Genomic DNA, 18,543 nt, shown 5'->3' with positions numbered 1-18,543 from the left:
TGATGTAAAGCTTGCCGCCATTAGACTCCGAAGCAGAAGGAAACGCTTCACCATCTGGCAGTTTGACAGAAAAATCTGGGTTTGGTGGATGCCAGGAGAACGCTACCTGCCCCAATGCATAGTGCTAACTGTAAAGTTTGGTGGAGGACAAATTTATAGTCTGGGTCTGTTTTTCATGGTTTTGGGCTAGGGAAATCTAAACGCTATACCATTCGATGACATTCTAGACGATTCTGTGCTTGCAACATTGCGGCAACACATTGTTTTGAATGTGTGTCCACATACTTTGGGGAAGGCCCTTTGCTGTTTCAGAATGACAATGCTCCCGTGCCCAAAGCGAGGTCCATAAAGAAATGGTTTATTGAGATCAGTGTGGAAGAACTTGACTGGCCTGCACAGAGCCCTGACCTCAAACCCATCGAACACCTTAGGGATGAATTGGAACGCCGACTGCAAGCCAGGCCTAATTGCCCAACATCAGTGCCCGACCTCATTAATGCTCTCGTGACTGAATGGAAGCAAGTCCCTGCAGCAATTTTCCAACATCTAGTGGAAAGCCTTCCCAGAAGAGTGGAGGCTGTTATAGCAGCAAAGGGGGGACCAATTCCATATTAATGCCTATGATTTTGAATTGAGATGTTGGCTGAGCAGGTGTCCACATACTTTTGTTCATGTTGTGTATTTTCTCCAAGTGATTTAATGTTTTATTTAATTTATTTTAGAACAAAGCAAATTGCAACCAGTTGTCCTTGATGAAATAGTTTCCCTATCGCAGTAGCTGGAGTTGTAGATCACACAGCCAGATTTCAGATGAGAGGGGGAGGACCATGTGCTAAAACTGCAGAGAAATCACAGATCCTCCCCTTTCCTACTGCTTTTCTGCAGGACTTATTTCTAATGGGTCGACAAGGGCCTGCAAAATAGATGAAAATCACACTTTGTGTGTGTGCTCATGCGCGTGGGTGGGTGGTGGTGGACACCAGGATGTCCCCATTGTTTCTAATTACTGTGAATTTGAGAACGGACACAGCACAACTATTAGACCGCAGTGTAGATTAAGCAAGGATTTGAGACTTGAATGTTTAAACCTTAAATGTTTAAATTATCAAGACCCCCCCCCCCCCCGTGTTGCCTATGCCCCCCCTCCCCCATATCTCTCTCCTTAAGACCCTTAAATGTTTACAGTATCAAGACCCCCCCCCCCCCCCAGTGTTGCCTATGCCACCCCTCCCCCATAAGACCCTTAAATGTTTACAGTATCAAGACCCCCCCCCCAGTGTTGCCTATGCCCCCCCCCTCCCCCATATCTCTCTCCTTAAGACCCTTAAATGTTTACAGTATCAAGACACCCCCCTCCCCCCAAGTGTTGCCTATGCCCCCCCTCCCCCATCTCTCGCTCCATAACAATCATTTACGCTGGACTAAGTCCTTTGCTACAAACACTCTGTGCAGCATACTGTATGCATTTTTCTATGAAGGGATTTGACATCTGTTCCGTTGGAGGCACAAACACCCATTTCCACGGCAACTGAGCTGCCGCGACACACTTGAGCGTGGGGGTTCAGCCTCCATGAGAATGGAAGCACAATAATGTTATGTTTCATAGTAAATGTATAGGTTTGGATTTTCTAGAGTTATATTTCCTACTACAGGTTTGGGTTTTCTAGTGAGGATATTTTATTTATCAACATTTGGGTTTATTCTCCTGGTCTCCTATTGGTCGTTTCGTTATCTCCTTTTTTGCTAGCTCTGCTCTGTCCTATACTCTCTATCCGTATTGTCTCTCACTTTCTCTCTCTCCCATCCTCCTCTCATTTACTTTTCTCTCTGTATGTCCATTGCTGTCTCCCTCACACTTTCTCATTCTTATGTTCTCCCACTCTCTCTCCCTTTATCTTCCTCTCTCTCCCTCCATCCCAGGCCCAGTCGTTCCCCTCGAGCAGAAGTGGCTTCAAGGCTGGGATGAGGCTGGAGGGGATCGACCCTCTCCACCCCTCCATGTTCTGTGTCCTGTCTGTGGCAGAGGTGAGCTGCAGGGTAGAGGGAGGGCTCTCCCAGCACACTGGGCGTGTCACACCAAGGGCTCTCCCAGCACACTGGGCGTGTCACACACTTTAACTGGGTCTGTGATTTGAAGTCCAGACAGCACTGTTGTGGGTGGGGGAAATTATAGTCCATAACTGTTACTGACGAGGGCCTTGGTAGTTTTGTGTTTTAAATTATCTTTTTATGCCATCCCTTTTGTGTTGAAATTGTCACGAGTCATTACCTAAGCTCTTGGAATCTGCGTATCACATCGACCACTTTCCAAATATACAAGATGTACGTTAGCTGTCGCTGTTGTATTTCCATCAGCAAAAATTGAATTGTATGGAAAGTCTCCTCATATATATATATATATATATATATATATATATATATATATATATATATATATATATATATGCGGAAAGACATCGTGCTGTGGATTGGTGTTTTGGGATATGGACTGCATGTACATCCATACATATATTTACTGCATTTTGTTTTTCAAAGGTGATTGGCTACCGATTGCGGCTCCACATCGACGGCTACTCTGAATGCTATGACTTCTGGTTAAACGCAGACTCTGCCGACATCAGGCCAGCCGGATGGTGCGAGTCGACAGGACACAAGCTCCACCCACCAAAAGGTGATCTACAGCAGATCGGCACAGTGTTACACTTTTTCTCTTTTCCCGTTTCACGGTAACTAATCATGCTGACCCAAACCAATATATAATTTTTTTCACATGGTCCTTATCAACATGGTTCAAGGCAAGCAACTATGGTGGATGCATAGCCAGGCCAGCTCAGTACAGCTCGGTTTGTCTTTGCTCAGTAGTGTGAAAGGTCCCTTCAGCTGTTCACTTTTGTCTGTTTTGATAGAATTGTATTGCTTCTGTGTAAGAGCTTGTGCTTGTTTGATTCTAACGGAATAGACTTCAACACATAACAGGAGAATGATCTTTAAACTATGCATGGTTAATTTTTCTTACAAGGGCCTCATCTTATTTCCACACCATCAGCATTTAGTGCTAATACACGGCAGTCTGTTGGGAATCATGTAATGTGCCTGGCACAGCAATATTTTTCACAACCCTAATCGCATTTTATTTTCTCTCTCCTTTCTTCACCCCCTTCCTATTTTCCTGCACATTTTTTTTTGTCTTTTTTTTTCCCAGGCTACAACGAAGTCGAGTTTAACTGGGATAAATACCAAGAGTCTTGTAACGCTCCAGCTGCACCACAGAATCTGTTTGAATCTCATCACAGTGTAAGTGCTTGGTCAGGTTGTGGGAGTCAACATAAGCTCAGTGCTTCTTTCTCCTGAAAGGACGCCTGGGGCCAAAAGCTGACCTTCATTCACACAGCAGAACAGAACAATGTGTCCCAGTGGCTGTTGTAAAGCTCCTCCCACAATGCTTAAAATAAACACTGCTTTACTTTCTGTAGTTTTGTTTTTAGTGGCAAAAGCTCAAATAAAGATTGACTGAGAGGTACTGTATGACTTTAATGAAGGGAATTGATTGGCGTATAGGACAATATACACTGAGTGTTCAAATCATTAAGAACACCTTCCTGATATTGAGTTGTACTCCACCTTTTTCCTTCAGACCAGCCTCAATTAATCAGGGCATGAGCTCTACAAGGGGTCGAAAGCGTTCTTCAGAGATGTTGGCCCATGTTGACTCCAATGCTTCCCACAGTTGTGTCAAGTTGGCTGGCTGTCCTTTGGGTCGTGGACCATTCTTGATAAACACGGGAAACTGTTGAGCGTGAAAAACCCAGCAGCGTTTGCAGTTCTTGACACAAACTGGTGCGCCTGGCACCTACTACCTTACCCCGTGCAACGGCACTTAAATATTTTGTCTTTCCCATTCACCCTCTGAATGGCACACATTCAAATAAAATAAAATTTATTTATATAGCCCTTCGTACATCAGCTGATATCTCAAAGTGCTGTACACAATCCATGTCTCAATTGATTTGAAGTAGATTTAACAAGTGACATCATTAAGGGATCATATCTTTCACCTGGATTCACCTGATCAGTCAGTGTCATAGAAAGAGCCGGTTTTGTTAATGTTTTGTCCAATCAGTGTATGTGATATGATCAAATGTTATCTTAAAGCTCAAAGTTGGTGCCCTCAAGCCTTTAGGTCAGAATCAGTGTATGCTATTTGAATTTTTACTCAAACCCTCGATTGACATGAATGCATGATTTCTACGTCGTCAAATAATTGAGCCCTTACTGATGTGTCTCTGTGTGTGTCCACAGACCACGAGCACCTCTAAGTTTCAGGTGGGCATGAAACTGGAGGCAGTGGACAGGAAGAACCCGTGCCTGGTGTGTGTGGCCTCGGTGGCCGACATCGTGGACAATCGCTTCCTGGTTCACTTTGACAACTGGGATGACACCTATGACTACTGGTGAGACACCAGTCATTCAGTTCTAACTGTTTTCCATTCTTTTGAAATTAGATTTTTGTAAGTTGATGAGAAATTGGAAAATTAAATGTCCACACTGTGTGTGTGTGTGGGGGGGGGGAAATGACAGAATAATTAATTTTGTCACCTCGGTTTGAAACGTGTCCAGCTTTTGTATGTTGGCTTCCTCGTTTCTACCTTGACTGTTAAACTAAGTCCGTTGTGGAAATCAAACCTGAGGTTGAGAAGGTGTTTTCATCAAGTTCTAGCCAGATGAGACATGCAATCAACTCAAATCAAATCTATTTATATAGCCCTTCGTACATCAGCTGATATCTCAAAGTGCTGTACAGAAACCCAGCCTAAAACCCCAAACAAGCAAGCAATGCAGGTGTAGAAGCACGGTGGCTAGGAAAAACTCCCTAGAAAGGCCAAAACCTAGGAAGAAACCTAGAGAGGAACCAGGCTATGTGGGGTGGCCAGTCCTCTTCTGGCTGTGCCGGGTGGAGATTATAACAGAACATGGCCAAGATGTTCAAATGTTCATAAATGTCCAGCATGGCCAAATAATAATAATCACAGGCAGAACAGTTGAAACTGGAGCAGCAGCATGGTCAGGTGGACTGGGGACAGCAAGGAGTCATCATGTCAGGTAGTCCTGGGGCATGGTCCTAGGGCTCAGGTCCTCCGAGAGAGAGAATTAGAGAGAGCATACTTAAATTCACACAGGACACCGGATAGGACAGAAGAAGTACTCCAGATATAACAAACTGACCCTTGCCCCCCGACACATACACTACTGCAGCATAAATACTGGAGGCTGAGACGGGAGGGGTCAGGAGACACTGTGACCCCATCTGATGACACCCCCAGACAGGGCCATATGCTTACTGATGTTTAGTGTCAGTAATTGATAGATTACACCTTAATGTTGTTTTGTAACTGATGTACTATTTTGTGTGTGTGTGTATATACAGTGCCTTGCGAAAGTATTCGGCCCCCTTGAACTTTGCGACCTTTTGCCACATTTCAGGCTTCAAACATAAAGATATAAAACTGTATTTTTTTTGTGAAAAATCAACAAGTGGGACACAATCATGAAGTGGAACGACATTTATTGGATATTTCAAACTTTAACAAATCAAAAACTGAAAAATTGGGCGTGCAAAATTATTCAGCCCCCTTAAGTTAATACTTTGTAGTGCCACCTTTTGCTGCGATTACAGCTGTAAGTCGCTTGGGGTATGTCTCTATCAGTTTTGCACATCGAGAGACTGACATTTTTTCCCATTCCTACTTGCAAAACAGCTCGAGCTCAGTGAGGTTGGATGGAGAGCATTTGTGAACAGCAGTTTTCAGTTCTTTCCACAGATTCTCGATTGGATTCAGGTCTGGACTTTGACTTGGCCATTCTAACACCTGGATATGTTTATTTTTGAACCATTCCATTGTAGATTTTGCTTTATGTTTTGGATCATTGTCTTGTTGGAAGACAAATCTCCGTCCCAGTCTCAGGTCTTTTGCAGACTCCATCAGGTTTTCTTCCAGAATGGTCCTGTAGTTGGCTCCATCCATCTTCCCATCAATTTTAACCATCTTCCCTGTCCCTGCTGAAGAAAAGCAGGCCCAAACCATGATGCTGCCACCACCATGTTTGACAGTGGGGATGGTGTGTTCAGGGTGATGAGCTGTGTTGCTTTTACGCCAAACATAACGTTTTGCATTGTTGCCAAAAAGTTACATTTTGGTTTCATCTGACCAGAGCACCTTCTTCCACATGTCGGGGCGGCAGAGTAGCCTAGTGGTTAGAGAGTTGGACTAGGAACCGGAAGGTTGCAAGTTCAAACCCCGTTCTGCCCCTGAACAGGCAGTTAACCCACTGTTCCTAGGCCGTCATTGAAAATAAGATTTTGTTCTTAACTGACTTGCCTGCTTAAATAAAGGTAACATAAATAAATAAATAAATCATATGTTTGGTGTCTCCCAGGTGGCTTGTGGCAAACTTTAAATGACACTTTTTATGGATATCTTTAAGAAATGGCTTTCTTCTTGCCACTCTTCCATAAAGGCCAGATTTGTGCAATATACGACTGATTGTTGTCCTATGGACAGAGTCTCCCACCTCAGCTGTAGATCTCTGCAGTTCATCCAGAGTGATCATGGGCCTCTTGGCTGCATCTCAGTCTTCTCCTTGTATGAGCTGAAAGTTTAGAGGGACGGCCAGGTCTTGGTAGATTTGCAGTGGTCTGATACTCCTTCCATTTCAATATTATCGCTTGCACAGTGCTCCTTGGGATGTTTAAAGCTTGGGAAATCTTTTTGTATCCAAATCCGGCTTTAAACTTCTTCACAACAGTATCTCGGACCTGCCTGGTGTGTTCCTTGTTCTTCATGATGCTCTCTGCGCTTTTAACAGACCTCTGAGACTATCACAGTGCAGGTGCATTTATACGGAGACTTGATTAATTACACACAGGTGGATTGTATTTATCATCATTAGTCATTTAGGTCAACATTGGATCATTCAGAGATCCTCACTGAACTTCTGGAGAGAGTTTGCTGCACTGAAAGTAAAGGGGCTAAATCATTTTGCACGCCCAATTTTTCAGTTTTTGAGTTGTTAAAAAAGTTTCAAATATCCAATAAATGTCGTTCCACTTCATGATTGTGTCCCACTTGTTGTTGATTCTTCACAAAAAAATACAGTTTTATATCTTTATGTTTGAAGCCTGAAATGTGTCAAAAGGTCGCAAAGTTCAAGGGGGCCGAATACTTTCGCAAGGCACTGTACGTACGTACATATATATATATATATATATATATATATATGAGTGTACAAAACATTAAGAACACAGTTGCATCCCCCCTTTTGCCCTCAGAACAGCCTCAATTTGTCGGGGCAAGGACTCTACAAGGTGTCAATCATTCCACAGGAATGCTGGCCCATGTTGACTCTTATGCTTCCCATAGTTGTCAAGTTGGCTGGATGTCCTTTGGGTCGTGGACCATTCTTAACACACGGGAAACTGTTGAGCGTGAAAACCCAGCAGCATTGCAGTTCTTGACACAAACTGGTGTGCCTGGCACCTACTACCATACCCGGTTCAAAGGCACTTAAATCTTTTGTCTTTCCCATTCACCCTCTGAATGGCACACATACGCAATCCATGTCTCAGTTGTCTCAATGCTTCATCCCCTTCATCTACACTGATTTGAAGTAGATTAAACAAGTGACGTCAATAAGGGATCATAGCTTTCACGTAGATTCACCTGTTCCGTCTGTCATAGAGCATGGACTATTTTGTGCACTCAGTGCATATACGTAGCTTTGTTACATAAAGAGTGACGTATAGATCAACAGTAAAGGGTGTGTGCGTGCGGGTGCGCACGTGTGTGTACATGTATGATCTTCAATTCCGCATCTCTCTCTCTCTCTCTCGTACCGATGTCAGTGAATCAGTGGTGATTTGCCCGCTTATTTTCAAGAGGAGTTTGATTTACATGTCATGTGACGCATGGCCCAATTCATCCAGTGAAAGCCTGATGTGGGAGAAAAACAGAAGTCAGTGTCACTAGATGTAATAGTTGAAGAGGAGAACTGCCAGTCTTCTCCGTTTTGTTCTCAGAGTTGCCTGGCGGAGATATTTTGCAGTGGTGATTTTATTTGTCCTTTTTCCCCTCCTTTTTTCATGTCTTACGGAGACTTTCCAAGAGGAGAATCTGCTAGCTTCCTAGCCTCCTTGTTTCACAGAAAGCATGGGTCGCCACAGCTCATTGCATTCACACGCACCCAGATGTACACCTACACTCACAGTTTAACTTGCACACAAGCACAAAACACTTGCATGTACACACACACACACACACACAGATTCACTCTCAGCCAGTCCGTTACACTCACCAGAGAGCATGTATGGGATTCTTGGTCAATTTATAGTGCCCAAGGGACAGCAATCTGGAAATCGTTCACTCGGTGCACCCCATGATTGGTTATTCTCACACACACACACACACATACGCACACACATTCACTCTCTCAGCCACTCCGCTACGCTCACCAAAGAGGATTTGTGGGATTCTTGGTCAAATTATAGTGCCCAAGGGACAGCAGTCAGGCAAGCCTCCACTCTGTGCAACTGGGCTATTCAGCAGAATCGCACCGCTGCTGTATCATTTCAAAGCACACAGAAATCTAATGGAATTGCACTTGTTGTGTGATTGCATGTGTATGTAGGTAGATGTTAATCTAGCCGGCCTGTACAGTAAGTGAAATAGGCCTCAGATGGGCCCGCCCCTCTTTTTCGCAGTTATGGTTCCGGAACTGACACACCCACTCATTTTTAGCATACACATTTCAACAACATGCTGGTTGCGGTGTTCCAAACATTGATTAGGTACAACAATCTCCCGGATTAAGCATTAATTCAAAAGATTAGTAATCGCATTTAAAGAACTGTGATATTTGAAAAAAGTCAACAAGACTGTGTACATTTCAGAGTTGGGGTGTAAACAAACTACTTATCCCATACAGCGTTGTGCTCTGTATTGTCCAATCACAGAGCATATACAAGTCACGTGACCAATGGAATCTTTCCTTTGAAATTGAGAAACATGGCGGTTGTTGGTTAGGTGTGATGTTGCATTTCTAATTTCTGTTAGCTAGCAAAGTTATCAGACACAGCCCTAAAATAAACCATGAGATCTGTTCGCAAACACACAATGGCACTCAATAGCACACTGTCACAGGTGCATCTGACCAAATTTTGCAGTCACTTTAGAACAGACCCAGGGTATTTTTTTTAAATGATGCACCAGTGCGTCAATCGACTAGGGGGTTAAAATCAGGAACCGACTGTAAAAACACGACTTCTCAACACAGGAAGTGGAAACATTCATAACCGATGGGCACTACATCAACATACAAATTGTTTGGCAATCTTGAGAGAAAATTGAACGTCAAAGTTGCACAGAAACATCGCTATCGCTAATATTTAATAACCGCACGGGTTACAAGGATTGAGAATCCATTCCCAGAACCTCTCGTCAGAGCCCTATTGCAAAATTCTCCTGGTCACAAACTTTGTATTTTAAATGCAAATTGCATGTTGAGGTTATTGTTATGTGCTACCCCAGGAGGATTGAAATACGTGTGTGTGTGTGTGTGTGTTTAGTTGAGGAAGTGTGTGTATGTAGGAAGATAATGTACTGTATGCTGTGGTTTAGTGGTGTGTTTGGTTTATTTTGTTGGGACCTCCATCAGCTACTCTTCCTGGGGTCCACATAAATGTACAATTCTATGTCTATTACTGTTCTGTACTTTGTCAAGAACAATATTACATTAAATTCAAAATCAATAAGAAACACATTTAGAGTTATAGTGTGATGTGCATTTTAGGTGTGATGCCAGCAGCCCTCACATCCACCCAGTGGGCTGGTGCCAGGACCACGGACGACCTCTCACTGCACCTCAGGGTGAGTAGCTTGCCCAGTAGATACAATACTGTATATATGTGTTGTGTGAAAGTCACTTTGGATGCGGTGTGGCTAATGTCTGTCAAAAAGGCCTTTAGTCATTCCTTACTTTAGTCCCCATATTTATTTATTTTACCTTTTATCTAACTAGGCAAGTCAGTTTAGAACAACATTTTATTTCCAATGATGGTCTATGATCAGTGGGTTTAACTGCCTTGTTCAGGGGCAGAACAGTAGATTTTTACGTTGTCAGCTCGGGGATTCGATCTTGCAACCTTTCGTTACAAGTGCAACGCTCTAAAACCACTAGTCTACCCTGCCGCCCCAATACTCGAGTAATCAATTTCATTTCCCCTCTAATTTGCTGGTAATTGTCCCCTTCCACCCCCTACTTATTTAAAGCTAGAATTCTTGGTTGCTGCATCCATTTTTGGACATAATTATATATGCCCATTGATTCTTGAAGAATTTTACTTATAAATGCCTTATGAGCTTAGTTCATCTGATGTACCCCAACAGAACCCAAAATATGTACGTATGTATGTAAACAAACACTATAGCCTCAAAACATGGTTAAAACTATACATTTGATATCATGGATGGTCAGTCCTTAGCGCTGTTTGAATTTGAGCTGGGTTACATTTCTCCAGCCCCATCCCTTAGCTTTATAGCGAAACGGGCAGGGATCCATTTTGGAATACTGACTGTACAAACAGTGACCAAATTGTATGTGTTCAGACAGCAGTCATGTGCTGACAAGGCTACACTAGTTGTCATAGTAACGAGGGGGGTGTGTGCAGTGATCTAGAGTGATTGGTGGTGGTACTTGTGCTTCCTATCACTCACTTCTGTAGCAAGCTAAGGTCACAATAATGCCTGTCGTGGACATTTCCCAGTTGTTTTGAATGTTCAAAATCATAGTGGTAAGAACACTTTTAAAGCCTCAAAGGATAAGATGATCCAACTTTCAAAATGAGTCATTTTTGGCCAGCCACAGCAGTCCACCAGCTAGCCAGCCACAGCAGTCCACCAGCTAGCCAGCCACAGCAGTCCACCAGCTAGCTAGCCAGCCACAGCAGTCCACCAGCTAGCTAGCCAGTCACAGCAGTCCACTAGCTAGCTAGCCAGTCACAGCAGTCCACTAGCTAGCTAGCCAGTCACAGCAGTCCACTAGCTAGCTAGCCAGCCACAGCAGTCCACTAGCTAGCTAGCCAGCCACAGCAGTCCACTAGCTAGCTAGCTAGCCAGCCACAGCAGTCCACTAGCTAGCTAGCCAGCCACAGCAGTCCACTAGCTAGCTAGCCAGCCACAGCAGTCCACTAGCTAGCTAGCCAGCCACAGCAGTCCGCTAGCTGTTGATCTTTCTAGCATATTCACTAATTTGTTTGTAAACAATTAACAAGATAGCCTGCTCCCACATGTTCTTGTCAAAACTGTTAACAGAGTAGCTAGCAAGCAACAAATGTCAAATAACAGTGTAAAAACCACAATGGCAAAAAAAAATCAGACTGTTTAGACACAACTTGCATGGCTATGAATCAGATTTGTATCTCATTTCAAAGGTGGTTTGAAATGTGCCTTAAAATACCTGATTCCATGTATTTTTTGGCTGTTCAGACTGCAGGAAAAAAACACATTTGAATCAGATTTATGCCAAAATATTAGATTTTAGTCTCTTCAAACTGCCAACGTGCATCATCCTAAAATGAGGCACTTAATTATTATTATTGAACCTTTATTTAATTAGGCAAGTCAGTTAAGAACAATTTCTTATTTACAATGACGGCCTAGGAACAGTGGGTTAACTGCCTTGTTCAGGGGCAGAACGACAGATTTTTAGGGATTCGATCTAGCAGCCTTTCGGTTACTGGCCCAACACTCTAACCACTAGGCTACCTTCTTCTCTTGTTATCTCTCTCAGAATGATCTTCTTGACCCTAACCAGTCAGGCTTCAAGACGGGTCACTCAACCGAGACTTTGCTTCTCTGTAACGCAGAGGCTCTCCGCACTGTCAAAGCTGGCTCTCTTTCCTGTGTTCTCATCCTGCAAGATCTATCCTCTGCCTTCGACACTGAACTATCAGATCCTCTGCACGCTCTCAGGGCTGGGCGACTCAGGCTCTACACACTCTTGGATTGCGTTCTACTTGGCAGGCCGCTCCTACCACGTGACGAGGAGAGGATCTGTGTCTGCATCACTACTGGTGTACCCCTAGTGCTCGGTTCTAGGCCCTCTCCTCATCTCTCTATACACCAAGTCACTTGGATCTGTCATATCCTCACATGGTCACTCCTATCATTGCTATGTGGATGACACTCAACTACTACTCCCCCCCCCCCCCCCCCCCCCCCCCTTCTGACACCCAGGTGACGCACGCATCTCTGTGTGCCTTGCAGATATCTCAGCTTGGATGTCGGCCCATCACCTCAACCTCGACAAGACAGAGATTCTCTTCCTCCCGGGGAAGGCCTGCCCGCTCAAAGACCTCTCCATCATGGTTGACAACTCCACAGTGTTGCTCTCCCAGAGTGCAAAGAACCTTTGTGCGACCCTGGACAACACCTTGTCGTTCTCTGCAAACATCAAAGCAGTGACTCAATCCTGCTGGCTCATGCTCTACTACACCATCCATTGAGTACAACCTTACCTCACACAGGAAGCGGTGCAGGTCCTTGTCATCTTCGGTCTGGACTATTGCTGTTAGCTGGGCTCCCTGCTTGTGCCATCAAACCCCTGAACCTTAACCAGAACGCTGCAGCCCACCTGGTCAACATTCCCAAGTTGTCCCATGTCACCCTACTCCTCTGCACACTCCACTGGCTTCCAGTTGAAGCTCACATCCACTACTAGAACATGGCGCTTGCCAACAGTGCAGCAAGAGGAACTGCCCTCCCTACCTTCAGGCTATGCTCAAACCCTAAACCCCAACCTGAGCTCTCCGTTCTGCCACCTTTGGTCTCTTGGCCCTGCCACCCCTACGGGAGGGCAGCTCCCGCTCAGTCCAGTCCGAGCTCTTCTCTGTCCTGGCACCCCAATGGTGAAACCAGCTTCCCCCTGAAGATAGGACAGCAGACCCTGCCCATCTTCTGAAAGCACCTGAATCCAACCCCTCCTTTCTAGCTCTGACTTTGCTGATACACTTTTCCTCAATAAATTACATATTTCCTGTGATATGTGGTTGTCCCACCTAGCTATCGTAAGATGAAAGCACAAACTATAATTTGCTCTGGATCTCTCGCTCTCCTATTTCTATTTCTCCATTTTCTTCTCCCTCGTTCCCTCTCCTGTTCTACAATCTAATAGGCGGCTTGGTTGTGCCATTCGGCTAACATTCTCCTGTGTGTCGCAAAACTGCATCTGTTTTTCCAGTTAAAAGCGAGCGGGGTGATGTGCTGTTCAATGGATTCTGTAGCACAATCATCATACATCAGATCAGCGAATGGGAAGAGCGAGGGAAATAGGGGTGAAGAGGGGGTAGAACGGGGGGAGAGAGACATTATAGTTTCTGTTACCACAGCTGTTGGGTAAAACATTATTTTAACTATTTGATCCATGCCTTGTGCAGAGAGCATTAATTTACCATTTGAAATAAGGTTTCTCTTTTGCTTTTTGCTAGCGCTCTCTCTCTCGCTCTCTCAGCTCCTATCAGACCCGATAGTCCTTGGCTCAGCTTTAGTAGTTTTAGGGGTGTATATGTGGTGCTGAGAGATACCAACAGTCTATCAGGGATCATCAACTACATAATTTGTAATAAAACACAATGCCAATAGTGTGCAAAGTTGTCGTCAAGGCAACGGGTGGCTACTTTGAAGAATCTAAAAAATATTTGTATTTGTTTAACACTTTTTTGGTTACTACATGTTTCCATATGTGTTATTTCATAGTTTTGACGTCCGTAACTATTGTTCTACAATGTAGAAAATAGTCAAAATAAAGAAAAATGAGTAGGTGTGTCCAAACTTTTGATTGGTGCTCTATATACACGGTGCATTCAGAAAGTATTCAGATTTTGTCACATAAGACTTATTATAAAATTGATTCAATAAAAACATTTTCAACTTCAATCTACTCACAAATTCCCCATAATGACAAAGCGGGGAAAAAATAGCTCAGAAAACGTTTATTTTTTATTAACCTTTTATTTAAACAGTGAGTCTCAATGAGAACTCTAACAAGAAATCCCTGTGTACGTTTACAAATAAAACACAACCCTGCATAAACATTACATATAAAACAACATTAAACATATATTTAAGAAAAGCAATCTCATTCTGTAACAAAAGTTTCCAATCAATAATTTTTAATATCTCATTGCAAGGAATTCTGTGTATTGTTCCACACAAGGGGCAATTAAACTAAAAGCAGATTTTCCCAATACTGTGCAGACCAAAGGGACCTCCAGAGTTAACCATCCCTGAGAACGGGTTTGGTCGTTTGTACGTCTAAAAACGAATCAATGAAGTGATGTGCGGAGGAAGTTTCTGAAAGACTGCTTTGTAAATAAATAAGAGTGCAGCTCTCTTCTTACAGACAGAAGAGTAAAGAATACGAGTCCTAAAACCATCCCCGGTGATAAAATGTATTGCTGAATGGAATACTGAGTCCAATGGTTTCAAAACCGAGGCTACCGCATGCATATAAATAATGTCACCATAGTCTATTACAGAGAGAAGTGTTCTTTGAACAATTTTACTTCTGTTTTCAGAACTGAGGCAGGATTTATTTCTATATATAAAAAAAAATATATATATATATATATCAGATCTCAGCTTCTTTGTCAAGTTTTCAATGTGTGTTTCAAAAGACAACTTGTCATCAATCCAGATACCAGATAAGTAATTATAGTGAGAAACTTGCTCAATTTGGAAACTTGCCGTTCAAAAGTTTGGTTCACTTAGAAATGTCCTTGTTATGGAAAGAAAAGCACTTTTTTTCTTTTTGTCCATTTAAAAAAAAAAAAAACATAAAATTGATCAGAAATACAGTGTAGACATTGTTAATGTTGTAAATGACTATTGTAGCAGGAAACTGCTGATTTACATTTTTAATATCTACGTAGGCGTACAGAGGCCCGTTATCAGCAACTATCACTCGTGTTCCAATGGCACGTTGTTAGCCTTTGTAAAATGATAAACTTGGATCAGCTATTTGATCATTAGAAAACCCTTTTGCAATTATGTTAACACAGCTGGAAACTTGTGCTGATTAAAGAAGCAATAAAACTGGCCTTTAGACTAGTTGAGTATTTTTAGCATCAGCATTTGTGGGCTCAATGTCCAGAAACAAAGGACGTTCTTCTGAAACTCGTCAGTCTATTGTTGTTCTGAGAATTGAAGGCTATTCCATGCGATAAATTGCCAAGAAACTGAAAATCTCGTATAACGCTGTGTACTACTCCCTTCACAAAACAGCGCAAACGGGCTATAACCAGAATAGAAAGAGGAGTGGCAGGCCCCGGTGCACAACTGAGCAAGAGGACAAGTACATTAGTGTCTAGTTTGAGAAACAGATGCTTCACAAGTCCTCAACTGGCAGCTTCATTAAATAGTACCTGCAAAACACCAGTCTCAATGTCAACAGTGAAGAGGCGACTCCGGGATGCTGGCCTTCTAGGCAGAGTTGCAAAGAAAAAGCCATATGTCAGACTGGCCAATGAAAAGATTAAGATGGGCAAAATAACACAGACACTGGACAGAGGAGATTTGAAAAAAAGTGTTATGGACAGACTAATCTAAGTTTGAGGTGTTCGGATCACAAAGAAGAACATTCGTGAGATGCAGAAAAAATGAAAAGATGCTGGAGCAGTGCTTGACGCCATCTGTCAAGCCTGGTGGAGGCAATGTGATGTTCTGGGGGTGCTTTGGTGATGGTATAGTTTGAGATGTGTACAGGGTAAAAGGGATCTTGAAGAAGGAAGACTATCACTCCTATTTGCAACACCATGCCATACCCCTTGGACGGCGCTGAATTGGAGCCAATTTCCTCATACAACAGGACAATGACCCAAAGCACAGCTCCAAACTATGCAATAACTATTTAGGGAAGAAGCAGTCAGCTGGTATTCTGTCTATAATGGAGTGGCCAGCACATTCACTGGTTCTCAACCCTATTGAGCTGTTGTGGGAGCAGCTTGACCGTATGGTATGTAAGAAGGGCCCATCAAGCCAATCCAACTTGTGGGAGGTGCTTCAGGAAGCATGGGGTGAAATCTTTTCAGATTACCTCAACAAATTAACAACTAGAATGCCAAAAGTCTGCAAGGCTGTAATTGCTGCAAATTGAGGATTATTTTACGAAAGCAAAGTTTGAAGGATACAATTATTATTTCAATTTAAAAAATCATTATTTATAACCTTGTCAACGTCTTGACTATATTTCCTGTTCATTTTGCAACTCATTTCATGTATGTTTTCATGGAAAACAAGGACATTCCTAATGACCCCAAACCTTTGAACGGTAGTGTAGATATGCTAAATTAATTAGTTATTTTATTAGGTTATTAGGCCCACAATGAGGGATGCTGCACACTTGAGCAGACGTGGATCCAAATGGTGGGCCCCTGTAGATTTCTTTATGTCTAATGCCAACAACATATCAAGGACTTAATTGTCTGTGAATTGCCAAAAGGAAAATCCCTGACGGACATTTTCAAAATTATTCAGTATAATTCCCCCAGCAACATCCAGTACATTGTCAAAGTGAGTAGGTTTTTGAGTTTTTTCCAAGAGAGAGCCTGCAGAATTAAAATGTTGATTTAAATTAATTCATGATATCAATGTTATCAGTAATAAGGCCAGACTCTACATTAATTTGTAAGGGAAGAGTAGAGGAAGTGCAACCCTTTAATGATTTCACAGTTTCCAGAATTTATATGTATTTCCTGTACAGTCAGCTAGTGTTAATATAATAATCAGATGTTGCTTTTCAAACAAGTTTTACACAGATTTCTCAATTCTCGGAAGGATTGACAGTCCCGGCCGTAGTCAGTACTTTTAGCCATGCTAATCTGCAATGTTGTTAAAAACATGAATAAAGTGAATTTGGAGCCATGTCAGAATGCGGTATATCTAAGATACCATTGAAGTCGCTATGGTAAAAAAGCTTGTTCACAATTTCTGACATTTTCTCCTTGTACATGGTTTTGCCTTAGGAGTACCAAACATATCTAATGCAGACAATAGAAAGTGATCACTAATATCCAGGGAGAAAACACCCCTAGCCACAAATTTTTCTGCCGTATTTGTAAAGATATGGTCAATTAATGTTGATTTATTAGAGTCCCTCAGATTTGGTTGTGTGGGTTTGGTAATCAACGGAGGGATGTTTAGGTTATTACAAATCTTTTAAACTGACTGAGTCTTGGGTTCCCCAGGACAGGTTAAAGTCACCTATGACAAACATCTCAGAAGTAAAAAAAATAGTGAGACTAGTTAACTAGGTTACCTGGGGTGGCAGGTAGCTTAGTAGATAGAGCGTTGGGCCAGTAACCCGAAAGGTTGCTGGATTGAATCCCTGAGCTGACTAGGTAAAAATATGTCATTCTGCCCCTGAACAAGGCAGGGAACCCACTGCTCCCCGGTAGGCCATCATTGTAAATAATAATTTGTTCTTAACTGACTTTCCTAGTTAAATAAAACAAACATTTCTTTGTGGAGGGAGGGCGGTAGACTTGCAGAACCAGTTACTTTTGAATTAGAACCTAGTTGTAAGACTTAAAGCTAGAAATTCAAATTGTTTAGGCTAACAAGATAAAAATCTGTCGTTCTGCCCCTGATCAAGGCAGTTAACCCACTGTTCCCCGGGCGCCAAAGACGTGGATGTTGATTTCAACGGCAGCTGATTCAGAGGGGTTGGGTTAAATGTGGAAGACACATTTCAGTTGACGGCATTCAGTTGTACAACTGACTAGGTGTCCCCCTTTCCCTTGAAGGACACCAATAATAACAATAAGATACTTGCTTGGGCCAAGAAACGCAAGCAATGGACACCATCTGTCTGATGAGTCCAAATTTGAGATTTTTGGTTCCAACCACCGTGTCTTTGTGAGACGCAGAGTAGGTGAACGGATGGTCTCTGCATGTGTGGTTCCCACCGTGAGGCATGGAGGAGATGGTGTGGGGTTGCTTTTCTGGCAACACTGTCTGATTTATTTGGAATTCAAGGCACACTTCACCAGCATGCCTACCACAGCATTCTGCAGTGATACGCCATCCCATCTGATTTGCGCTTAGTAGAACTATCATTTGTTTTTCAACGGGACAATGACCCAACACACCTCCAGCCTGTGTAAGGGCTATTTGACCAATAAAGAGAGTGATGGAGTACTGCATCAGATGACCTGGCCTCCACAATCACCTGACCTCAACCCAATTGAGATGGTTTGGGATGAGTTGAACCGCAGAGTTAAGGAAAAGTATCCAACAAGTGCTCAGCATATGTGGGAACTCCTTCAAGATTGTTGGAAAAGCATTCCAAGTGAAGCTGGTTAAGAGAATGCCAAGAGTGTGCAAAGCTGTCATCAAGGCAAAGGGTGGCTACTTTGAAGAATCAACAATATATTCTGATTTGTTTAATACCTTTTTTGGAAACCACATGATTCCATATGTGTTATTTCATAGTTTT

General features: G+C 42.8%; 1 protein-coding gene across 21 annotated transcripts in view; it reads left to right on the top strand.

The window, feature by feature from the left end:
• LOC110535260 (lethal(3)malignant brain tumor-like protein 4) overlaps positions 1-18,543 on the top strand; it is a 127,315-nt gene that overhangs the window by 25,324 nt on the left and 83,448 nt on the right. For all 21 annotated transcript variants that reach the window (XR_016484360.1, XR_016484359.1, XR_005034557.2 and 18 more), the window contains 5 exons: positions 1,921-2,025; positions 2,536-2,671; positions 3,203-3,294; positions 4,300-4,451; positions 9,844-9,920. Coding sequence is in view for 11 of the 21 variants with exons in the window: in XM_090189377.1 (XP_090045503.1) it covers positions 1,921-2,025; positions 2,536-2,671; positions 3,203-3,294; positions 4,300-4,451; positions 9,844-9,920 (562 nt within the window). In the remaining 10 variants the exon portion in view is untranslated. The remainder of the gene's footprint in view (positions 1-1,920; positions 2,026-2,535; positions 2,672-3,202; positions 3,295-4,299; positions 4,452-9,843; positions 9,921-18,543) is intronic.

The sequence above is a fragment of the Oncorhynchus mykiss genome, chromosome 11 (assembly GCF_057628025.1).
Source record: "Oncorhynchus mykiss isolate SJ-2025 chromosome 11, ASM5762802v1, whole genome shotgun sequence".
NCBI classification, from domain to species: Eukaryota; Metazoa; Chordata; class Actinopteri; order Salmoniformes; family Salmonidae; genus Oncorhynchus; species Oncorhynchus mykiss.
The sequence above is the reverse complement of the archived record's forward strand: the minus strand, read 5'-3'. Positions and strand labels throughout refer to the sequence as shown.